This window comes from Micropterus salmoides, unplaced genomic scaffold (assembly GCF_014851395.1).
Source record: "Micropterus salmoides isolate LMB-PRFRI ecotype aquatic unplaced genomic scaffold, ASM1485139v1 Ms_hic_scaffold_18, whole genome shotgun sequence".
Taxonomy (NCBI): domain Eukaryota; kingdom Metazoa; phylum Chordata; class Actinopteri; order Centrarchiformes; family Centrarchidae; genus Micropterus; species Micropterus salmoides.
In genome coordinates, this window is record NW_024040928.1 from 26,146,113 (window position 1) to 26,172,309 (window position 26,197).

At 41.1% G+C, this 26,197-nt stretch overlaps 1 protein-coding gene across 1 annotated transcript in view; it reads left to right on the top strand.

Moving 5' to 3' along the window:
- Nucleotides 1-26,197, top strand: part of hivep2a (HIVEP zinc finger 2a) — a 106,643-nt gene that overhangs the window by 72,793 nt on the left and 7,653 nt on the right. Inside the window, 12 exon segments of the mRNA XM_038726518.1 lie at nucleotides 10,228-10,281; nucleotides 10,408-11,745; nucleotides 12,249-14,119; nucleotides 14,330-14,590; nucleotides 14,901-15,066; nucleotides 15,587-15,677; nucleotides 15,893-17,153; nucleotides 17,156-17,479; nucleotides 17,482-17,676; nucleotides 17,856-18,013; nucleotides 22,465-22,640; nucleotides 23,395-23,496. Coding sequence (XP_038582446.1) covers nucleotides 10,752-11,745; nucleotides 12,249-14,119; nucleotides 14,330-14,590; nucleotides 14,901-15,066; nucleotides 15,587-15,677; nucleotides 15,893-17,153; nucleotides 17,156-17,479; nucleotides 17,482-17,676; nucleotides 17,856-18,013; nucleotides 22,465-22,640; nucleotides 23,395-23,496 — 5,599 coding nt within the window. The 5' untranslated portion in view covers nucleotides 10,228-10,281; nucleotides 10,408-10,751.

Here is a 26,197-nt window from a genome sequence, read left to right on the forward strand (position 1 = left end):
ATTTGAGATGTCAGAGTAATTTTGCTTGCCACCAAACATCACTGATTCTGTTTCTTCATGAACAGTAGTGGGATGTGTAATTTCTGCATATTTTCTATCAGGTGATTTAACAAAACAAACATTTTTCAAAACACAGAAGCCATTATAAATCAAAGAAACCACAATTTAGTGTTTTTTTGACGTGACGGTGAAGGTACTTTTTCAGGACTATTATGGTAGAAGCTTTCTTGTGTGTGTGTGTGTCATATAAAGCCGAAACCACATGCTAACACACATACATACACGTCAGTTGTGTACATTGGACAGCGCTGAAACAGAACAGAGAGTGACCTCACCTCCTAAGACTTTAGGACTGGACACACATAATTACACGTGTACAGTACACGAACACAACCCTTCAGCAATCATTGATTAACATATCTCCTCAGACACACACACATTTGGGATTAAACACTGTGTTTTTGGTCTGTTGTTTGACTTGTCTGTTACTGGTAAATGTAAAAAATCTACTCCGGCCAGTCTGGAAGGTGGAAAAAGACCCTCACCCTGTCTTTACTCTCCATCTTAAAACCCCTCAGACTTTTCTGTGAGTTCATCCGAGAGTTAGGAAAAACTTTTTTGAAATAAAACATATTTCCTCCTTTATCTGATGATTTTGTTTGCTTTTTGCCTTATTGAGTAATTAAGTCTCCACCCTCCATTACAGACTTTTTTTCAACCATATTTTGGTGGTTTAGTTTAAATGTTGCAGTGGTTTGAGACGGTCAGCATTTTCTTCTTCTCAGGCTCTCCTTTCTTGAGAAACCACACAAGTTTTCACTCCTAACAACACATTCAAAACTCTCCTGCAGATCACCCATAGAAGCCCGCAGGGGACAGTATTTGCATTTGTGCGTGGAAAAAAAGTCAACAAGTGAAACATTACCCTGAGGGAATGTAGAAGATAGCACTATTATTTATTAGCTGCTGTGTGCAACCACTTATTTAAAGGTTTCACTTCATTTTACCAACTTGACTGGAACCTTTTGCATCGTAATTTATGCACATTATGAATATAATTATCGTGACTTTCATTAAAATTGAAGTGTTGTAACGTGAAAAAACTAAGTAGATCATCTGGGAATTTTTGGGTTTTTTGGTAAATTTTAAAATAGAAAAAGTGTCTGATGAATGTGAAGCAATAGTTCATAAAGTTAGAATACTTCATCATCGAGCAGCGTTAAGTTTGGAGTATTTCCGTTATGTAACTGAGGCTTTTATAACAGCAATTCAGCACCAGCACCAGCAGCAGCAGCAGCACTGTAACCTTGGCACACCAAGAACTTCCTCCTCCCACACATGCACGCACACACACACACACACACACACACACACCCTCATCCTGTCTCAACGAAGCTGCCTGTGCTGACACCTCCCACACACATACTCTATTCAGGGCACACACACACAGACACACATATTTTTTCTGACCAAAATATCTTGTAGCATAATTGACTTCCTACCTGCTGTAAATCACTGTCTACTAGCTGTCTGCTCGTGTGTGTGTGTGTGTGTGTGTGTGTGTGTGACACGTGTGTGTGTAAATCACAGTTCACATTAAGTTCATTTGATTCATCTCTCTCACACTCTCTTAGATTTAATTTCAGTCATTTCTGGAGAGCCTCTTTATTCTGTCATTTGCGCCTCCTTGCTCACAGTCTCTTTTAAATCCAGATCTGTAGCGATGCCTCTGCGTAACAGATGATTGACAGCACTCAATTAAAACAAAACATGGTTATGTCAACATCAACAGTAGGCAAGTTAAGTCCTCGGCTGACAGAGTAAAAATGCTTTTTACACAGAGCATAGACTCTTGAAACTTGAAGTAGTGAGTTTTAGGTGATGTTATTTATATTTCAGAAATAAATTGAATTCTATTTCTGCCTCTGTGGCCGACCGAAATTCCCTACTTGGATGTTTTAAGCAAAAATCAATATTTAAACGCTGCTGTAATGCTAGAGGCATCCACCTGCTACGTATCTTATGGGCTCATTTATGTGTTAATTTATCACTACCTGGTAAGACCAAAAAGCGGCAGAGTAAAACTATTTTCTCTTTTCAGAATATGTACCGCTGGAAATGATCTCCTCAAAGGTCAGAACTATCAGAAAAAAATGTCCTGACACAACACATTTGTGTGTCAACATTGGACACTAAATTCAAGTTTGTTTGTGTTGTTGATTCACATACTGAGTATGAACAAAATGCGGTTTCTCACCGTCCAAGGTGCTAAACACAAAGTCACAATAATTCAACTTACAAGACAAGACAGAGCTGATCTGTTACTGTAAGGAGGAGGGAGCATGGCGTGACTGGAGCATTATAATAAATGCATCGCAACTCGTATCTGAAGTATATGGACCTTAGATGTATATATATACTTGAATATGAACATGCTGATTGCTTTGAAATTTAACTGTGATGAATGCTGGTGTGGTGGGGCCCTTACTACTGCTTTTGTCTGGTGAAAAGTGTGCATCTTCAAAAATTTTCCCAACAAGTATCATATCAAATACATACAAAGTTGTCAGCTGACAGAAACAATTTCTAAACAATTAATGACTGTGTGATGGCTTATTCACACTGCATTTGATTGTTGGTAGTTAATGTTGTCGTTGCATTGATTGATGTTGTCCTGCTTTTCTATCTATTATCTAATTTTAAGGATACATTAGATTCTAGTCCTACATTTGGGACCGTCCCTCTTACAGGTAATTGCCTGAATTTTAATGTTGGTCCTTCAGAGAGAAAATAGCTCCTTCAACGAGCGAGGTCTTCTTTCTAGAGCTGCCTTCTTGTTATGCAGTTCAGCACTCTCACTCATTGTAAAAGAGGAAGAGAGGGTGGTTTTGCGCCCACCAGAGCAGAAAATAGACTAAAATTCAATGCAGCTCCAGTAAAAGACGGACAGGTTACGAGAAAGTCTCACTCTGTTTCAACTGGAAAAGCTCTCTCTACCTACACATATAACCCAGAGGTGACAGCAACCAGCTCATGTACTTTCTTTGGAGGTTGTCAAAAAGCTCTCTGGGAAACGTAGGAAGTATGTAACAGAATTAGAAGTAGAGGAGACAAGTTGAAACGGGAAATGGAAAAGGTGATATATTCCTATAAATTGCTCTAGATTAACATCTAAAATTTTAACTTGGAGACTTGGAGTCATTTGGTTTGAAGCTGAGATTCCTGATTAAGATTCCTTTGAGAAACTGAATCAGTATGTAAATCCACATGTGTTCCCCTCCTGCAAAAATCTTCTTCATGCTTATAAATTTGTGTCAACATGTCTTGCTGGGAGCTTCCTGGTTAAACCACACCCTCCTGCGGTTGCTCAGGGGGGCAGTAGTTGTAGTACTTCAGAAGGCAATGTTTCGAATTTCCATTCAGGTGTAAGCCTTTTGCAAACAGCAAACTTATATACACACATGCCTTTTTAATTATCAACACAAAGTTTCATAAAACTTTTACCTGGCCTGATGTAAGAAAGCAGGTATTGTAATATAACTGCTGAGCAAGTGTATTTTTATTTATAAAACTGCTGGCGGGGGGTGAAATTGGCCCTACGTTTTATTTGGACTGGCACCGAGAAGGTCTTAAAATGTTTTAACTTCAACTTTGCAGCGACCTGCAGTCGGCCTGCTTACGGTTTGATCATACACTGTTATTGTTTTCACCTAAAAACTAAAAGAGATTTTTTTCTCTTAGAGATAACTGCCTTTCTTCAAATTTTGTTGAGATTATAATAGTGTTTTTATTTTTGTTGTCGTAGACTCCTTTCAGACCTCTGTATCGCTGCCCACAACTCGGAATTGTTCAGCAATTCAAATAGGTCTTATCTCCTCATGTACTAGCTTTGTAGGGCCAAAAGGCTTCGATGAGACAACCCTAATGCCGGACAAAAGCCTTAATTTGATGCAAAACCCTGGATTAGCAATAGCAAAAAATACTGCTCTCTATACTATTTGTGCATTGGCATGGTTAAAGTTAGGAATAGATTGTGGTTGTAGCAAGTAAATATAGTTAAAGTATGGCTAGGGTTAAGAGATTACAACATTTTTAGGAAAAGATCACGGCTATATAAACAGCCTAACAAAAAAACTCAGCTGTTATTTGGAGGTATGTATGAGTTCCAGTGTCCTGCATGAAAGTCAGATGAGCTTCACAGTAATCGTCAAACTCCACACCCTTAAATCAACATTTTTCTTTAATTGACATGACAAACATAAAGCTAGCTGCACTAATGAACTTCTACCCCAGCTTCCAACAGAACAGATATTTCAGGTCGGCATGAAAATTATGTTGGACTAAACAATGAAGTGAAAACTGAGTGGCTATTCAGTCTGATTATCACTGTAATGAATAACCATTAACTTAACTCTACAGACAGATAGAGGACGGTTGAAATACCTGGTTATTATGCCAGTAGATGGACCGATTCCCAATTCACACTAAAACACACACACACACACACCCTCTTTAGTCCAGCTTATTGTTCCAGTAACTTCTGTCTCCCTCCAGGTAAAACAAAGGTAGTGTTTTAATGAAGGTGTGTGTGGTTTTCGGTCCAGTTGGGGCCAAACAGAGCCGAGCCAAAAAACAAACACACTGCCAGCTGCCCTCGATCGCCCCTTCCCTCTCCCCTCTCTCTCTCTCTCTCTGGCTATACAAAGTGGTTAATCACTGAATGGAAACCATTAGTAACATGTTTAAATAATTTACAAAGCGTCTGACCACCCAAAGTACCAGAACACTTCGTCTACCACTCAGAAATACGAACCCGGCCTTTGTATATCTGTGTGGGTGTATGTGATTGTGTCCGATCCATGCATACACGTATTTCGGGTATACGTATACCAATTTGTGTGTGTGTGTGTGTGTGTGTGTGTGTGTGTGAGGAGAGTCGGCGTACTGCAACTTGATATCAGCTGGCATGGCACTCCTCACCGGCTAAGTCCCACATGAAAGCACAACGTTACCTCACCTGAGTCCTTAATGCCTCTCCTTAGTCCTAACCCTAAATCTGCACTTTTTAGGTCTCTTTGTTGTGTCTTTGTTCCCTCATTTGTATCCTCATTCCCTTTCTTTGGTCTTTGTTTCCTCTACTTATACCTGTTTTAGTCTCTTTATTATATCCTTGTTTCCTCATTTGATCATTCCTCCTGTTCTTTTGGTCTTTTTTTCCCTCTCCATGGTCTCTTTGTTTCTCTCCTGAATTGTCGTCCTCTCTCCTGCTATGTTCTTTTTTATGTTGTGTCCTTATTCCCTCATCTGTATACTTGTTCCCTTTCTTGAATCTGTGTTTCTTTTTACTTGTTCTGTCCTTATTTCCTGTTATCTTGTGGTGCTGTTCCCTCCCCTCTTGTGCCCACTGTATACTTATTCCCTCAGTGCATTGTTACTTTTTATGCTTCATCCCATGTCCCCTGCTTTATTCCCTAGTGTTGCTCTCCCCTTTACATTCTTGTCTCCCTTTTTGTGTCATTATTTCGTTACCTATATCATTCTTTCCTTTCTGTGTCCTTGTTTCCTGTCCTGTATCCTGTATCCTAAAAAATCAGATATGAAACATTAATCCCAAGCTGTGGATCTATTGTTTATTTGTGTTCTGCTTATGGTTTTATGCTAAGAGCTATATTATGCTGCATATGCAAAAGGGTGACAGACAGGGCAAGACAAACACATACCCCTACAGACACACAAAGATATTTTCTCTGTTTTTGTGTCACAGGAATTCCAACCACTCCAGTTGGTATGCAGCACCCTGGCGGGCCAATTTAAGAATAACTAGCCACCGCGTGTGCGCGCACACACACACACACAGGCAAACACACACTGTTATACCAGAAGCCAGCTCTGCCCTCGTCTGGGTCTTTCATTGAAGGTAAATGAGAGGCTTATCTACTGCATATCTGAACAAGACACTGTAGGAGAGGGATTATTGGTGTGTGTCAGAGAGAGAGAGAGATGAATGCATCACCATCCTGATCTGAAACACTCAAGCACACACACCCACACTGAAAAACATACACGCTGATAATGATACAAGGAGAGAAGGGGATTTGCACAAATGTTGATCTATTATCTTGTCGTTTTTGGCAACATTATTCCCGACTGTCATTCCAATGAAGCTGGATGAAATGAAGTGAAAGAAAAAGAGAGACAGAGAGGGCGCCTCCGGCCTTCAGGATTGAACAGCCTCCCACACACTTCATAGAACACCACACACACACACACACACACACACACCCACACCCACACACACAGCCTTCTGTTCTTACTGCATGGTTAATGCCCACACAGTATTCATACCTACAGGGTTTGGGAATATGTGTGCGTACTTGTACATACCTGCATTCACCTCACTTCTCCTGAATTTCTTGCAGATCATTGTGTATCAGCGCGTTTAGTTTCCACTGAACATCTGTCTTGTCAAGCACAAGAGGTCCAAAAAAAAATCTGGGGAAAATGTGTGCTTCTAAGACACAGTGGTGATATCCCTCTACACTATGAACGTCTTGAGGAACAGGAGTTACAAGCAGGCCACCATAGAACAAACCACTCGCTACAAGAACATTTTATTTCTAAATAGACAACATTTAAATCCAACAAAGCTCTTCTAATCACTCTGTGTAGTATCAAAAAAGTATTCATTATCAGAAAAGTGTCATCAAATGTCTGTTCAGATTGGTAATGCTGTTGCTTGTGCAGCTGCTTGTGTTGCATTCACAATGTATGTTGATTTATACTTGACATCGGGTTAACGCTAGTCCCTCTGTTGCTTAGGTTTTGATTCATAGTTGTACTTTAGATTGCAACTATTGATAGCATCACAACAACACTAGTTGTGATATAGAGTGATGGTTGGGTATGCACGTACATACAGGTTGTCTAGTCATAATAGACTTTTGATAGTTGCGTTTACGTTCTTTCGTTCACTATGACAGAGAGCAGCAGTAGCAGCATGTACTTGTGCTACTTGTGTGTTACTGAATAAGGGAATTACTGATACTGCTGATTGCTGTCTTTACTATTAACACCGCTATCTCCATCAGCATCAGAAACCTGAAGCAGAAAACACAGGCAGCCCAAGCTGTCCGATTACATTTCTTGCAATCTTCAAATGAGACCCAAACCTATTTAAAACAGTTCTAGCAATCAATAAATTATATGAATAAGCAAGAAATGGTCTAGTTGCAAGCTGCGGATTCTTTATTGCTTCTAATAATAAGATCACCATAAGATGACCATAAATCAGTCAGGGGTTGTTCAATGAATTCATGGAGGTGTTTGCATTCAATTCAACTTACAGCAAATGTGCTCGCGGGGTGTGATCCTAATGTCTCATTAATGTTTCTGTCCAATCACACCCTTTCTATCTGTGATTGGATAACTAAGGACAAATTATAGTTACTGGATCATTCAATTTGCCTACACATAAACACAAAAAAAGAAACTAAGAAAATAATTCAGTGGGTATAAAACACCTTCTAGATCTATTTCCATGTCTATGAAAGCTGACTGATCTCCGCTCCTTTATGTTAAGTAACTCTGGTTATTTAAAGCATTCTGATAGATCACCTTTGTGCGAGTGTTTTCAGTGTGTGTGCCTTACTATTTTTACCTCTGAGTATAGCCTCTGAATGCATCTTGTTCTGACCTACCTACAACTTGGGTGTCTCGTCATGCCCTTTGCCAGCCTACACACACACACACACACACACACACACACACACACACACACACACACACACACACACACACAACTTGTAAGCACACTTCCCACGCTCATACACACTCATAAACACACACCAGTAGCTATGTCTCTCCTACGCACAGGAACTGGGGCAGGTTGTGTTGGTGCATGTATGAATAAAGCTTTATATAAGCCATTCACTACATGCTCCCACTCACTCTGCAGACTGCGACCATTCAACACTTTCATTACAAAACCAGTTACCTTACATAAGGTTAAACTGGAGTTTAACCAAGTATTATCTGCAATTCACTGCTGGGGTGTTATGGGTGTGTGTGTGTCAGTAGGTCAGATAACTGTCAAGATATGTGTGATAGCAGACGGTAAAGCTGCAGCAAGCAGGTTCGTCCTTTGGTGACCCCAAATGGCAACAAGAGTCACAGTAAGTGTTTGAATTTTGAAAACTTCAGTAGCCAGAAATGAAGTTAAATTTGGCTGTTTGGGTTGAGATAACAAAGAGGTTGAACTTGGTGAGTGGTGAGTTTAAGTGTATATATATTTTACTCCAGAGTTGTTCACTAAAGTCATCTTTGGTTAGTGGACAGACCTCTTTCCAAAGCAAATACATGGCAGCAAAAATATATTCAGTCAAATTCACTTAGGGCTACTTTGAATTTAGCTGCGCTTCAATCTAAGAAAAGCCTACTACTACATTCTTTAGATTAGCCTTGACCCAGGAGCATCATGTTATGTACCATGGTCCCGGATGGCTATCAGAGGGAACCCAAAAACAAATTTGGCCAAAGTGACTGAATGTTTGATTTACTTCTTACAGCAATCTGGGATCATTACATGGATCAAAGCTAGACATACAGAAGGGTGATATTGATGTGTAAAGTATGTAAGGGGTGTCCAATGATAGCAAGCTGGCGCAAAAAACTCAACTTCACGAATCATGAATTAAGGATGAAAGACGAAGTTTTTCAAACTGCGAAGCAATTAAAAACATGTTTGGTGTTATTTTTCCAAGCGGTGAATCTTTTTGACTAACACTAAACCTGACCTTAATCCAATGTTAATTTACCCTGGCCTAAGTTTTAACCTAACACTTACACTAATCAGCTCCCCATTTTGGCACATCCCAGCTACTATACCTTTATTTCTTCTTGTGTGTGGTGCATCCAGTGTACACTACAGGCGTAAGATGAAACAAAAACCATGACGCTGCGATACCGGTGTGTTTCACTCTACTAGTAATAGTACCACACACAGTATTGTTCGTAACATCGTTATCATCATCCTGTGTTCCTTCCTGGCCAAACTGAATACACATTGTTCCTAACAGAGTCAGTCCTTTGGGTTTCAGTCCACATTCTTACACTCTTAACGCCATGGAAAACATAAAAATATTACCCAGGTCTGAGCTAATGTTTCTGGTGTGTGTTTCTGTGTGTGTGGGTGGGGGGGGGTTGCATGTGAAATACACAAGGTAGCCCAAAGTTAACATTCCTGCTGCTAAGAATACAACATATTTTCTTCAAGTGCTATATATAGATCTCACATTGGGCCCCCAGACACACACGTCATTGAGCCCTGCTTACCAGCACCGAGGCCACACAGTGTCTGTGCGTGTGTGTGTGTGTGTGTGTGTGTGTGTGTGTGCGTGTGTGTCGCAATCAGAGTGCGAGGGAGGTTTAAACCGATGATGAGAAAATACAAAGCAAAAATGCAACTTCAGCAGGCTTTTGTGTGTGTGGAATGCAACTCTGTGCTTCTTCTGCTGTCAGGTGTTGGTGTGGTTAAGAAACGTTAAACAACGGAAACACACACATACGCTGTGTCTACTGCAGTGTTTGCAGTGCATTTGCAATACCTGCAAGTACTGTATCTACCCATGTGTGCTTCTCTTTTTTTTTGTGTGTGTATTCTCTTGTTTGCTTTTCAACTTAGTACATATCAAGTTAGATCAAACTATAACAACCAGTGAGGAAGGAGAGGTGTTTGCGCTGATGGTTGCTCTTGGCTCGACTTGGTCTTTTTGGACGCCTACACATATTATGACACTCCAACGTCACTTCCACAGTGCTATTTTTAAGCCTTTGTGTCTTTTTAGGAACAGCGTGGGTTTGCTTTGCATCGGTGACTCACTGAGTGGAAGGAGGAGGGGAGGGCGGGAGGGAGGAGGAAGGGGTGGAGAAGGCAAAAAGCACAGATGGATTCCAGTGTGAAGAAAGTAACTGAGCAATCAATGACATTTACATTCGCACATTAGGCATGTACTTGACAACTCTCTGTACAACAATGTATGGTATTGTATTGCATTTAGCAGCCAAAATGTGACATCTTGTTGTTAATTACTTCAAGTTTCAACACCAGACAACTTATGGTAAAAGAGAGATGTCCGGCAATAGCTTGAATTGTTATCGGCACCATGATTGAGTTTTTGATTGTATTAATGGATAATTTTGGAACTAATTAGCTCTTTTGTTTTGCTGCAGGTCTTTTGGTGAGACAACTGGATGACTTGGGAAGCTACAGAAAGAGGAAGAAAAGTTAGTATTTGTCCTTAATAATCAGTATGTTGTTAACCTTTATTTATTACAGCTGTTAAATACTGCTAACTTAAAACATGCTCCACAAGTCACCAAACATTGTTCTTTTTTGTGTGTCCTCTCCAGATCACTCAAGGATTGTTCTGCCTTTAGATGAACTGGACAGAAAAACAACACACAGCATCATTAGTGTGTTTACAAAATGGCTAAAGGAGAGAAACATTTCTGATGTTATCCACTAAGGTTCCCCTTTCATTTTCACTTTCTGATACATGTTTCCAGTCTGGCTTTACAATCGGTCTATTTCAGCGATGGACGGATACTTCCTTTATCTGTGAACTTGTCGGCACCCACAAAGGTTCAGCTATCATGCCTGGTAGTTTTGGGACCTTGTAACCCTCCAGAACCTACCCTCCCAACTCCCCCACCATCCCCTCGATCCTCCCTCTTCTAATCCGCAGAAGAGCTTCATGAAAATGGAGGCTCGTGAATCAGCGGCCCCTGGGCAGAAGTGCTCAAATAAAGAACCAGTGAAGGAGAAGATGCCACTGCAAAGAAAGTGGGTATCCGAGCCATCTGCACACACCAAACGAAGCACTTTTGCTGACCCAGAGGCAAAACACCGTGAGAGTTTGCCGTGTGGTGCCACCGGGGGATCAGCACCCCAGCAGAAGTATGCATTTACAGGAAATTCTGGAAAGCTGCTATCTGGACCCTCTGCAGTTGGGGCCATAGGTCCACCATCTCAAGACCCCCAAGGGCCCTTTGCTCAGGGATTCCCAAGGGGATACTCCTACCAGCTGGGCCAACCGTACCCTCAGCACCCCCAAACTGAGCGCTTCCACTCAGGAGCCAAACCCCAGCCAGGTCTAGAGCCTCATGCCTGGCCATTTGCTGGCCAGTTGCCCTCGGATGACCTGTACCCTGTAGGACACCCAGGACATACTCACCCTCACGGGGCTGGGGCAGGGAGGTTTCCCCGCCAGAAATCTCCCAGTTTACCAAGCTCCTTCGGACAGTATTCTCAGTCAGGCCCTGAGCCTGGAGAGGAGGGCTACAGCAAAAAAGAGCAGAAACCGAAAAAGCCTGGTAAGTACATCTGTCACTATTGTGGTCGTGCTTGCGCCAAGCCCAGCGTCCTGAAGAAGCACATCCGTTCACATACTGGAGAAAGGCCATATCCTTGTGTACCCTGTGGCTTTTCCTTCAAAACCAAGAGCAACCTTTACAAGCATCGCAAGTCCCATGCTCATGCCATCAAGGCTGGACTCGTACCATTTTCAGAGCTAGCTGTGGCCCGCAGTGGGGACATGGACCAGGCATCCCCAGTGGGTGAAGCCGAGGTCCACTCAGATGGAGAGCAGAGTACTGACACAGATGAGGAAGGTGTGGAGGGCTCCACTATGCTGACTGACAAAGGCAGCCCTATCCCACAGATCTCCTTTGAAGCTGACAAGAATACAGGTAAATTTCCATCAAGATGCATTTTTAATAGTTAATGGATAATTTCAGTAAATTTAAAGCTATGCCCTATTTTCACTAGTAGGTACAAAAAGTTTTGGAAGTCGTGCAGAAGATGGCTTCAGCTGGCACAATCGCCCTGAACAAATCTCGCAGCCATTGCAGCCTGTTCACGGCTGCCGAGTGAAGCCATCTTCTGCACAGATTCCAAAACATTTTGTACCTACTAGTCTTTTCAACACCAAATATGAGAAAATACCAAAATTATCCTTTAACCACCTTAAGAATATCCATAAAAAACACATAAAAATTATATTTTGCCAATTTGAAAGTGCCAGTAATGCATTTCAATTTTTACAGCATTACTCTACTCTGACTGCCTACTCAGCTGCACTCATTCTTTGTCTATATTTCTTTTTTGCTCAAAAATATACTTCATCCTTCTGCTTTTTCATGCTCTACTTCACTTTGCTCTATATCATACTCTGCTTTTTCTCACTGTATAGGTGGTGTGGAACCAGCATACGCTGACTCAGCTGAAGAGCTGCCTGTGGCGTCTATGAAAGTGCCTATCCTTATTGTCCCCAAACCTGGGGGAGTCCCCTCTACAGGGATGGAGTGCCCACCCTTTCAGGACATAAAGCACCACATGTTGGCATCACAGCCTGGCGGAAGAGCGCATTCACTGGATGATTCTCCCACCATCAAACAACGTTTGGCCCTGAGGCTGAATGAGAAAAGAGGCCAGGACTCTGACTCTGCCATGTCCCAATCTCTGAATCTCCTCAGTCCTCACAGCAAAGGCAGCACAGACTCTGGCTACTTTTCACGCTCTGAGAGTGCAGAACAGCAAGTCAGCCCTCCAAATACTAATGTCAAGACGTACGAAGAGATTATGTTCGGTCGGACTTGGTACTACCGACCCAATTCCAGGTCCACAATCCACAGACAGTCTATCACGGTGGGCATGGCAGGGGCAGACCTGGCTTGCTTAAAGCAATCAGGTGCTATCCTGGACATGGCAAAGATATCTGAGGATCATATCTGTTTCAGAGGGGATGTAGGAGTCTCTGGAGATCCCAAGCAGTATCCAACAGGACCCTGTCAAAGTAGTACAGGGCTTCTGGAGCCTCCATCAGATTCTGGGACCCTTATTAGGAGTAACTCCATGCCAACTTCCTCCCCTCCTAACCTTAGTGTCCCACCAGAGATTCGAACCAGCCACTCCTTTGATGAGATGATGACATCAGATGATGTGTTTTACCCACCTCGCAGACTCAGAAGACAGGCTGCATTTGAACATTCAGCCAATGAATCCCATGTAGGAGAGGCTGAGGTCTATGGACACAAGAATTTAGCTTCATCTCTGGGTATAAAGATTAGTGAGCGCAGCCCAGGAGTCCTAGAGCACATTGCCTACAGTCCATATGGTACTAAAGTTAGCATGTCAGAAATAGCCACAAGAAAAAGGAGGAAAGAGAAGAGTGTTGGGGATGAAGAGGACAGCCCTGGGCACTGTGACAGTAGCTGTAGTGGTTCAGTGGAGATGGCAGGGGACTATGAGTTTAAACAAGGTAGTCTTGATGGATCTAGAGCCACCCCGACAGGGAAGGGTTCTCTTCACAGTGCTCACAGCCAGTCTGACAGCTTTGATACTTGTGCCAGCATGTGCTCTGAGGACATCGCACTGTTTCCTGACTCTGAGGGCAGGAAGGCAGCTGGGAACGTCATATCAGTCATCCAGCACACCAACTCCCTCAGCCGGCCAAATTCCTTTGAGAAGTCAGAGTCCTTTGAGCAGCTAGGATATCAACCTTCAGATAAAGCTCCATCTAGCCAGTACTCTGAGCAGTCGGACACAGAGATCTTTGAAGATGCTCTGAGTCCTGAATCTGCCCTACTGAGGACAGAGAGCATGGAGCAGCAGCTGCAAAGTGACAGCGACGTGGCCTCCCTTTCATCTTCGTCAGCTGCTGCCTCACCTGGTCAGCCTTATCACATCCCACACAAACTAGTACGACAACCGAACATCCAAGTTCCTGAGATCAGGGTGACGGAGGAGCCAGACAAGCCTGAGAAAGACACAGAAACTCCACTGACCAAGGAACCAGAGAAGCAACAACAGCATGTGGAGGAGTTCCAGTTGCCACAGAGGAGTGACACACTCTCTCAGATGCCATCGGAAAAGCTCCCACCCAAGAAGAAGAGGCTGCGCCTTGCGGACATGGAGCACTCATCTGGGGAATCAAGCTTTGAGTCGACCTGCACCAGCCTTTCTCGCAGCCCCAGTCAGGAAAGCAACCTGTCCCACTCTTCTTCTTTCTCCATGTCCTTTGACAGAGATGAAGGCCTCAAGTCTGCCTCACCCACCAAACAGGTATCCAATTATATATTTAATGCTTTAAAGAATATTAACTACTCCTCCAGCAGTTGTAGTACAGTTTTCGTAGCATGCACTGGTATGGTTACGGTACTACTGTTATATACTTGTAATGGCTCTAACTGGCTATATTCTAATAAAACACCTGTAAAAGACACATTCCCAATAAGTCGAGTATGACAATTATTTTGTGTAATTCTGAACCAGGATGACTCGTTGGCATCTGGTGGTGGACCTAAGCAGTCTGAGTTCCTGACGGTGCCTGGCAGTGGTCATTCCAGCCACCACCAGCAGAGGGAGATGAGGAGGTCTTCATCGGAGCAGGCACCATGCACGCTGCCCACAGAGTTGCCTGAAATGCGAAGCAAATCCTTTGACTATGGAAGTTTGTCCTCCTCCAGACAAGGAGAGATATACTCCAGTGCCTCTGCAATGAAGGAACGCCGGCGTGGATATCTTGTCCGACAGGTAGCGTAAAAGATTCCTTCTACTGTAATTCTTAAAAACTGAAAGTTCTAGTGGGTCATTCAGATAAGCTGTTGATTGTAGTTCTGAAGTTTGAGGGCCTATGCTTCCTGATGTAGTTGATAGAGGAAAAGGAGAGTTCTGTAAGGTCTAAGGCAACACTAGATACTGGTGTCATAGAACCTCCCGTTCTACTTCATCCAAATTTCCTTACACAATATTAACATTGTGACTGCACCTACACTTAGCAAGTATCACAAAATGTTATTTCATTATGACTGACCAACTCCCTACTTACACATACATTTGACAGGCTTCACTGAGTGTTTATCCAGAGGCAGTCACCCAGGAACCAGCGGTTGCTGAGATGTCAATAAAACAGGAGAGTTTGGAACATGGGGCATGGCCTGGCCCAACAGGATCGCCCCACGGCAGCAGTGATGTACCGTGTAGAACTAAGAGGGTTGGCAGCAGCATTGGTAAGTGATGCCTTGACTTGCTTCAGTGAAGCCTTGTATCACTGAAACTATATTGTCACATGATCTGTATGAGTTTTAAATTTTTTTCCATTGATAAATTTACTTGACTAAGAGTAAGGCTGAAACAAGAACTCAGTTGACAGTTGTATAATAATTTGTGATACTTAAAGCTGTCTGTGAAGATTCTCAGTCATCCAGGTCAAAGTTATCCAAAGAAGGTTAAGGTCAAGGGCAACTGGACTTGGTTGAAGATACTAGAATCTAGTATTTTTATCTAGTATCTTCAACCAAGTCCAGTTGCCCTTGACTTTAACCTTCTTTGGATCCTTCAAGTTGCATCATAACATCTTTTGGGGTATTTCTCTTCTCAGTAGACTAGGCAGGATGTGAAGTGTTTATTATAATATTGTACCCAATGAGTTATACATTTCTAATACCAAAATGTGGGAGTAGCATGTGGGATTTCCTTTGTAGAAAAGGATTTCATTTCAAAATACAATACTTGTTATTGTATGCACAGGTGTAGGATCTCACCAACACCAGCACCACCAGCATCTCCTACAGCAGAGTATCAGTGAGGATAGTCTGCAGGACGAACCTCTCTATGTCAGGTAAGAAAGTCTGGGTTTCCCCTGTACAACCCTAAAATTACTAATATGAAAAGATAATTTGTAAAAAGAGTATTTGTATTCAATACTACTAGTACTATTTCAACAAGCTATTATCTGTGCTACTTCTCCAACTGGTTCTATTATTACAATATTATTTTTACATAAATAATGCTTACTATGATTTGAAGAAGTATTCAACCTTTTCTCTATAAAAGGTCCCAGCAGCATCGCTTGCAGGCCCAGGGCTCTTCATCTGAGGGAGAACATCCAGGTCTTGAGGTCATGAACAAGGAGGTAATCCAGCAGTACCAGAGTGCCCCCCCTTTCCTTTCCTTCCAGCAACCGGGTCTGTTCTGGAGCCAGGAGGCTAGCCAGACACCCAGACAGCAGCTGACCCTCCAGGCCCAGCAGCAACTCCAAAAACTCCACATCAGATCACCAGGCAACCTGCCTGGACATGCACTCCACAAACAACAACCGCTCCACTCCTTGCAGCAAATCCATGATCAACAGTCGTATGATGGAAAATCAGAAAATCCAAGCTCTCACATATACCCTGTCTCTTTCTCATCTCGCACATCTCCCCTGTCCCAGCAACAGCAGCAAAACTTTGTCTCTCTCTCCTCCAAGCACTCCCTGCCCAGCTCCACCACCAGCCCCATTCTTCTGCAGCAGATTCAGCCTGTGTTTGCCACCCAGAATCTGGGCTCCCAAGCCTCCATGCCCGGTATGCTGGTTCCTGTGCGGATCCATACCCATGTGCCATCATTTGGTAGTGTTATGTACACCAGTGTTAGCCAACTGATAGCTACCCAGGGCAGTGGAGCACAAGGGATAGGCTCAGCCAGACCAGGCAGTGCTGACAACAGCAACATGTTTCCTCCAGGTGGTGTTGTAAGTGTCAGCAAAGCACCTGGAGGAATTGGAGGAGGCATAAGTGGGGCAGGTTTCAACCTATCACACTTTCTGGGACAGACTGATGGCGCGGTGCCACGCTACCCACTCTGGAAGGTTCCAGATTCACTGCCAGAGCAACGCCTGAACACAGGGATCCCACTGTCACTAACATCAGGCACCATATCCACCACAGATGCCTCTGGATCTGGCATTGGAGGCAGCAAGCGCATGCTTTCCCCTGCCAGCTCTCTGGAGCTCTTCATTGAGACTAAACAGCAGAAAAGAGTGAAGGAGGAGAGGATGTATGGACAGATTGTTAAGGAGATGAGTGCTGTGGAGCTAAGTGGAACTGAAAGCAGAGAGAAGGGGCAGGGTAGAGTTCAGCGAGCTCGGCTGAAGAGCGAAGGCTCCATGAATGATTCTGAAAGGATGTCCTCCTCTCCTCCTTTAACTGACTTCCCAGTTGCCACCAAGATTGCCATTCCTGTCCGCTCCTCTGCCCCCCACCTCCCTGATGTACCCCGAGTGGATAGCTTCACGCCTCCTCTTCAGATTGTCACAGACCATTCCTCAGTTTCGGTGGCCGGGACTCCCCAGAGGAGCTTGACGTGGACGATTCAGTCCCAGAGCCCAACTGCAGCCCCCAATCCATGGTTTCCTCCAATGATGCAGAAGACACTGACGACACAAAGCAGCCTACACCAAGTAAAATCCCTGTCAGCATGCTGGTTCAGCAAGCTGCCAACCAAAGCACAGGATTATCCGGAGCAGTCGGCCAGACTCTGCTACTCACAGATGTGGCCGATGTCCAGCAGTTTTTCCAGTTCCCTAGCCTGCGTACCATGAGCAGAGTGAGCTGGTGTTTCCTGAACTACACCAAACCCAAAGCACCCAAGCTGCCTTGCATAGCTCCGTCTACAGCTCATGGTGTGTAAGCTCATACAACCCCAATCCCTTGAACCTCAGCACCAAGTCTGCGCTGGCCCTGCTGAGGTCCAAACAGAGGAGAAACACTGATTCAATGTACACAACTGCAGCCATGTCACCACCCAGCTCTGGGAAACTGGTGTCGTCTGTGGCCTGGAAGCTGAGGTTTGATCAGGTATGTCCTGTAGTTATATATAAAATATAGAAGTTAAAAACAGTGTTAACATACAAACATACGCAGAAAAATGTTGAAGTGTGAATGCATGCATGGTTGGAAATACAGAGAAACACAAACACAGGAAGTGTGAAAAGGTAATAATCTACCTATTTCTTTTTCTTCTCTTATCGCTGTAGTTGAAGCCAGAGCTGATGCCAGTTGATGTCAGTAATTTTGGGAGGAAGATGAAAGGAGTGGTATCGTGGGACCGTTCAAAAGAGGAGCAGGTAGAGAAGGAGGTCTCAGTCAAACAGCCTGCCAATGAACCAACCCGCATCAAGATCTTTGAAGGCGGGTATGTCCAGCAAATACAAACACACTCCAATAACTTTGGTCCAATAAAGTGACAGTTATATGTTATGTTTGGTGTAATTATATCAATGTTTTGCAGTGATCCTCTTAATCCTAGATCCTTCACGTTGTGTAGAAATGCTAAATCTTCATTATCCATGCCATAGAAACTATGTTTTCATTTCAGTTATTTGTTTGCTTTATTTGTCAGCACAATATCTGAAAAGGAGTTTCAGTGACATCTGGTGAACAGATAGCATTTGTCTTGAGGAATTAGGTTAAAGTCCGAGAACGCTAGAGACGTTACTCCAAACCACTGAGGTAATTTTCAGAGTCAAGAATCAATCAATCATCTTACTAATCAAACCGTGTGATAGCAAGCTCAGGATTGCAGTGTCTTTTTTATTTTTAACAGGTGCTCTATCATTCATGAAAGTAGTAACATTTATATCCAGAACTGTTACAAGCTGCTTTAAATGGGCAAAATAAAGATTTAAAGTCCTTGACAATTAAGTTTAATGGGATAAGAATAGGAATGCATCAAGAAGTAAAACAATGAGGCAAATAAAAACAGATTATAAATACAAAAATAGATTGTTAGAATTAAAAGTTATTTAAGAAATCTAACTGAATCCGAAAGCCAGAGATCTCCAGAGCTGAGATGCCTTGATAGCAGAAGCATATTTTTCAACCTAGATTTAAGAACACTAAGAGAAACCTAGCTTGGGGAGCTTACAGACTAAATCACCAGAAACTCCTGTACAGCAGCTGCTCTTCCCTCACATAAAAAAGACAACCTTAGACTCACAAAACACTGAGCTGTCTGATGGACTTTTGTCTCAGTATTCAACAAAATAAATGAACAGAGATGGCCTTTGAATGTACTTTAAGGACATCTGTTTCATTATATTAATCGGAAACTCTTCTTAGGTATATATAAAAATAGACTTGTGCTTTTATAACCCCTTCTTTGGGCTTAATTTGTGCCTGTGAGAGTCAGGCCAAGAGCCTGAGCCTGGTAAAACCATCACAGGCTAATGACTTGAGCTGCATTGCTGTAATTGGACGTTAACTTTCACAATTTTTTCTCTCACTTTTATAGACTGGTGTAAAGTGGGATCTGTCCCTCATTAGTAATTTTTCAAAAATCAATCACAGTATTATTTATTGAATTTGCTTATGTTAGTGGAACTTTATATATTTTTATTAGATTTCTTTATTCTTTAGTAGTAGTATCTCACACATAATAACATAGTATTACATACATTTTCTTATTTAAAAGCCTCAATCCATAACTGCAATATGTAGCCTCTTGCTGATGCTGAAACAAGTTTTTGGTTATGTTTATGTTATTGAAAAGACTGAGGGCAGTTTGATCATTTATTTATTTTGTAATAAAAAAATATTTAAATATGTTTATTTACTCCTAAGCAACTAATGAAGATTTATTCCATTCAGTGATGTGACAGAGCAGGACAAATAAATGTAATTCCACAGATCTCTAAATTAATTTCTGCATAGGATAAAAGGTTTTTTTTTTGTAGTGTACATGTTTTGCATTTAGCTTCCCAGGCATACAGCTTAGCAAACCTAAACTTATAGAACTTACAGAAACTCAGGGATCATATTGGCTCTAGTACCGATACCCAAATTATATCCAACCTTACTATTACAGATCTGGCGTGTGGTGAGATAGTTTTCCATTTGTAGAGTGTTGTTTTTCATCGTCAAATGTGGACTGTAATTGTGTGACAGCCACAAAGCAATCTGATATGGATATTGAGGCAATAATGGGTTTTGTTTATTAGCAATGAAGCCAACGAGATCCTTTATTATTAACTATGATGTTATTAAAGTTATAAAAAGCTTACTTTCCACATAGACAGCACAGGAATGGGTCCTAAAATGTATATTAAATGGTCAAATAAAGGCTGCACAAGGGAGTTAAGGCTAGAAACCCCTGTAGTTTGAGACATTCCTACAGTATCATAATGTTTTATTGTCTTACAGTACAGCCAGTAAGACCAAGGTTACTGAATGGAACAGACGATGTAGAGAGACACGCATGCAGGGGTTATTAAATGCAGCAGACAAAGAAGTAATTCTCTTTTGTCCCCAAAGGACACTTTAGAAGCAATAAGTGAATGAAGGCATACAAACAGGGCAAACAGGCACACACATATACACTCGTGCGCTTACATAAACAGTATGCATACAAGTATAACCTTACGGAAGCACAAAAACGCACACACACAGAGATCATTTCAAAAAGCAAGACAGGATCGAAATCTTTCTGGGTGAAAGAAATCCACAAAGTGCAAGTTTTGGCAGAGAAAATAAATCATTACTTCTTCTGTCCCTTGAAAGTTTCAGTAGTTTTGAAAGACAATCTGCTTTATGATCTTACCGTGTGCTGTGAATAAAATAGAATAAAACAAAACAATCATCATAATTCATTTTTATAACTGGCCGCAGCTGTGTAAACGTCTCGACTCAGACAAGCGTTCAGAGGTATTTCCCACTCCGCGGTGCAGTTGAAACACAAATTTCCCTCACTGTGTTTAATGTACCTGATATTTGACCTCCTTTAACACATGAGCCCCTGAACTACCCATTACCTACTCCTCCAGCCACTGCAGACAGGACAGGAAACTAGACAGTTCGCCAGCCATTTTTACTGTTTCACCACAAAGAAAATAACTTTTTTTTTTATGTGATGCTTCTGCAGCAGAGCAAAGACAGACAAGATTTACCAGCACTTGACTGGTGGTTGGTGGTAATTTCCCTCTGTGACAGACAGACTCATCCAGACATGCACTGATCCTGCTGCCAAGTGTCCGCTGTTTCACTCGAAGCCCCATTTGGGATAGAAAATCATGTCTGACAGTGATGGGGATTTTTTAAGTCTTATAAAAGAATAAGTGGGACTGGAAGGAGAACTGAGGTTTATTTTTTTTTATTTTTTTTAGAAAAAAGGACCTACATAAAGACTGTGATCCCAGTGGTGGGATGTTGCATAGTTTCACATTTTAGCTTATGATCCCGTAAAACAATGAAATCTCTACCACAGTTACATATGTCTGTGGGTTATGACCAGGTCAACTAAAGATTTTTTTATTTAAATAGTTCTTAGTGGCCTACACAGGTAAGTATATCCAATAATATATAATATTGGATAGCAAACATGTTGTTTTACGTTTTTCCTGAGACACAGCAGATTTGTCCTACGATATCAGTCTGATGATCAGCATGGCCAAAATTATCAACAGATCATATCATACTACAACCACATCATTATCTGTGTGTTTACCACCCAATAAGTAACAAATAATGGCAGTGTAGAAATGCTAAAGATATGTTTTGAGGTTATTTCATTCTGAGAGCACTTTTTCAAATGTAAAATGTCTCTCTCTTTACATATCAAAATTCTTTAAGAAAGACATTTCATCCCAAAAAGTTTGTTCATGTTATGGGCTTAAGACTTTTTACATATCAAATATCAATTTTGTATCGACCTAAAAGTTCAGTATCAGGTTTAACCGTAATGTAGTCCCAGCCGCCATGTCGGTGATCGCTTATAGCATTAGATTCATTAATCCATATATGTGCTCATTGGAGATTTAGGGAGGTTCAAATACAAATGTATTCTATTTAAATCTATTTTTGTATTATTTTCAATGGCTTACTGACAAATATATATAAGAAACAGGTTTATGAAATAGGCAAATCCCATAAAGGTCCTTCTTCCCTGGGGCATTATTAATCTGCTATTTTATTTTACTCATGTGCTTCTCATTCAGCCTGCAAACTGACCATGACATGTTGTAGCTGCATCATACACCACATGAGTGTTTGAAAAGATGATGAAGCTCTTGTTCTCCCTCTGTATCCATATCCTCCGTTGCAGAACAGTTTATCCTCCTCTCCCACTGTTAAGCAGAGCAGTTGGTAACTTTCTGATGTCAGTTTTTACTCTGGGAATAAAAAGGATTGCATGTTTTTGTCAACACATACAGATGTACTGAATCCAGGATGATTTCCCAGTTTCAGGCCTTTCTTTCTCTGACACTCAGAGTTACATTTAAGCTGAAAATTTCAACCTGCGTCACCAAACATCTGTGACCTAGAGCCTGACATTGAACCTGTGACCTCTCTGTGGAGGATAGAGACACACAGCATCTATGTGGGACAAAAGAGTATACACAACAAAGAAAGTAATATATACGGCATATATTTTTTATACAAAGGGGAAATGTAAATGTAAAACCTTCCTCTTTCAGTTTGCAACCTTTGTTGAGGATCCTGCTTTTATCACTAACCAAAATGGAAACATATGAAATGATTTTAATTTATTCCTGTCATTGTACTGTAAAAAAAAAAAAAAAAAATGTATTTCGATGTTACAGAAAAGAAACACATCCCCATACAGTCTTTGTTACCTGCTCTGTCTTCCAGGTACAAATCCAACGAGGACTATGTTTACGTTCGTGGTCGTGGTCGAGGGAAATACATCTGCGAGGAGTGTGGCATCCGCTGTAAGAAACCCAGCATGCTGAAGAAACACATCCGAACGCATACCGACGTCCGGCCGTACGTCTGCAAGTTCTGCAACTTTGCCTTCAAAACGAAAGGTAGGGCTTCTTTCTTCATACTGTTTTTATTTAAGAATCAGAATGTAAGGTCGACACGAATTTGTCAAGGCCTGGAAATTTTATTAGATAGACAGATATTCTGTGTCATGATTCATGATTCAAGTTTTACTATTTAATGGTAGAAAATTACAAATGTTTTATAATCACACGATACATTTGCTCCTTATCAGGGTAGAAAAAAATTTTGATCATCGTGGTGCAACAAAACTTTCTTTAAACACAAAACTAATCATATTTCTTTTAGGTGTTAGATTTTTAAAGAAAATTTTTAGTCGAAACAATCGACATTCAAGCTTTATCTGAAGAATAAAATCTTAAGATACAGAACTAAGTGGTTAAATGAATGAATAAAACATGCAGCGAGGTTGTGGTCAAACAGGAAACTCCATCATATCAGTGGTTGAAGATGCTGACTCACTGATATCTGATCTTTAATAAAAAGCCATTATGTGCCTGATAGATTTTCAAACCTTAAACTCCCCCCTTTATGTGCAGTAGATGTATGAGTCCAGACCAGGCTGAGTAATTTTGTCATTAAATTACATTATGTATAAATTATGTATAATTTGTAAATTGTACATGTGTGGCCTTGCTGTTTCTTCCACCGCTTCTATTTCCATTTCAGCCTCTTTCTTTTCAGGCTTGTGACGATGCAACCAAACAAGCTCTGGTTTCCAGTAAGTCGAAGGGGTCATTAAAATGGTGTGTGTGTGTGTGTGTGTGTGTTTTGTAGGAAACCTGACGAAGCACATGAAGTCTAAAGCTCATATGAAAAAGTGTCTGGAGTTGGGAGTCTCCATGTCTTCTGTTGAGGACAATGAGGCAGATGAAGGAGGTAGGAAAAGCACACGAGAGACTAAAACAGACACACACACTGCAATGACGATCCTGCTGTCTTGTTGAGTGCTGCCTGCAGTGTCTTTGGCTCGGAGCGGTTGTACAGAGACAGTTAGTGTAATGGAAAGCAGAACTAATCCCGACAGCCACGACTCATGTCTAACAACCACACTGGACACACAAGCCCCTAAAAAAGCCCCTTTTATTATATAATCCGAATATTCCCACGAACAATTTTAAAGCCATAATTTTACTTTCCGGCAGTTACTCAGAAATAGCAATAAGTATTCGCCTCACGACCCGGCGGGGTTCATGAGTTTCAGCCAAGAAGTCCACGGTTCCATTAATCAGCTGATATGGAAATAATCTGAAAATTATTACTGGGGAAGATGTTGTGGGCTGAAAGGGATGAATGTGATTTTCCATGAAATATTCTCAAATAATAAATTCTCATCAGCTGTCTCAGATGAACAGATGAGTGGGGTTTGGTGTCTCGTTAATCTTTCGATGACTTGAAAATGAAGCTGGAAATTTGTGTGACTGATTTTATATTCTTTGGAGTTTTAACAACAACAGCTTCTCCGTCGTCCTTCCAGACTACATTTAGTCTCTAAACTAAATATATTGTGTCAAGGTGACAACAACACTGTCAGTCATCTATTTAGATTTTATTCATTAAAGTTGAAATCACTGGATGAAGTGTGCTCTAACAATAGCTGTCATGGTATGACATCTGACAAGAGTGACTAAAAAGGTAACAGAATGTCACCATGTAGCATTCTGCCTCATCAATAATAGTATTATTAGTGGCTATTAATAAAAGATTTAATTAGTTAATTGAATTTTGAAATTTAGGATTTACTATGCCACATCTCTTTGTGGTTCTCTACATCTCTTCTTCGTGTTGCAGTGCAGCATTTCAGCTAGTGAATATAAATATAATAGTGAAAATTTAGGAATGACAAGATAATTAATTATGCAGATTTACCAGTTTCTTTCATTTCACCTTATCATTTTGTTCCAGCTCGTCATTGAAGCCACATGATGTTTACACTTAGTATAACATACAAACCCAAGACTCCTTTCCATCAAAGGGAAATATTTTAAATCATTTTATATTTAGTATCTCTTTAAAGTGTTACACTTCAGTGGGTTTAAACAAAGTTTGGCCAAAGAACGTGAATTTTATGGACTTACCTATTAGTAAGAATTATATTACATCATAACTCTGACTTTTATTAACTTTGGTCTTTATAATTTAATCTGTTTATTTGTTGCCATAGGTTTATAGTACTGGTTTACTGTACTGGTGAAATTGATCTATGCCATACAGAAAAAGTACAGCCTGTAAATGTACCAAAGAGACTGAGAAAAAATGGAAGAAACCTGTAACATATTTTCACTTTATTGACTGTACTATAGTATATGTTACAAGAATGAATCAGAAGTTCATTCAGTAATTTACTTGTGAAAAAAAGAAGTTCCTGACATTTCAGTGCTGCAATACATTTTTTTTCAGTTGTTTACATAGTTAACACTGGTACCTGAGACCCAGTGACCACAGTCTGTAATTGATGTACCATCCCCTTGAACCAGTTCTGCTAAAATATAAGCACATTTCTTGCTTTACACTCAGCTTGCAGTTTTACAGTAGAACCACATTCAAAACATTACACATATTTCTCTAAAACATAAAATGGATGTAAATGTTCTGCAAAGATTTTCTATATATATCTGTCCAGCTACAGCAAAAATTCTGGAAATTTGCAAACATTTTGTTTTGAACGTGTTTTGAACAGTTTTGGACACAGTGTGTTAGCATTTTAAAAATGTGCTGCAGATATATAGAGTTTTGCAGGTGGTGAAGTAGGAATGGGAAAAGAGTTCATGGATTTTGGAGATAGTGGTCATTGAATGCATTTTGTGTGAAAGCAATGAAAAATGATTCACAGCTTGGTCCACATACACTTCTGTTTCGCTGACCGTGTGAAGAGTTTTGACAATGTGACTTCAGTTTTGACCAATGCAGGTTAGCAATTGAAAAAAACTGTAAGTGGTTTCCTGTAATGTAGGTGATATATATCAGTGAAGCATACTTTACAGTTTAAAAGTCTGTCTGGATAATTTTCCAAAATGTAAATATGATATCTTTCAATGCTCACAGGGCACAAATTTAACTTTGTTTCATTTGCATTGGGTGCTGGATTCCCAGTTAACACGCACAGTCTCATATTACCTGTCAGCAGATGGAGGTTGGTTAGACAAACACGGCTCGTGCTTGTTTGGGTGGATGAACTAAGCCATTAACATCATATTGTACCAACATCTGACTGGTAGCTCGTGGTAATTTTCCACCATGTAAACCACCGAATTACATTTTACTTCAATTGACTCTGTGTGTGTGTGTGTATACGTGTGCGTGTTGGCTCTGCATTTAATTGGGATACAAACCGACATACACACACACACTCAAAGGGGTTTTTGGGAAAGAGAGAGCTACAAAAAGTCAGTCAGTGAGTCGTTGAGACATAAACATTTGTGGTTTGTGAAAAACTGTTGTATATAAGAGACTAACTGGAAAAGTATCCCAGTGTTAGTGGATCTGATTTCCCCTCATAGCTGTCGGCTAAATACAATTTATTAACTCCATAAGGCTGCTGCTGCTCCACGCTGCTTCTGGAGGAGCTCCAGGAGAACCT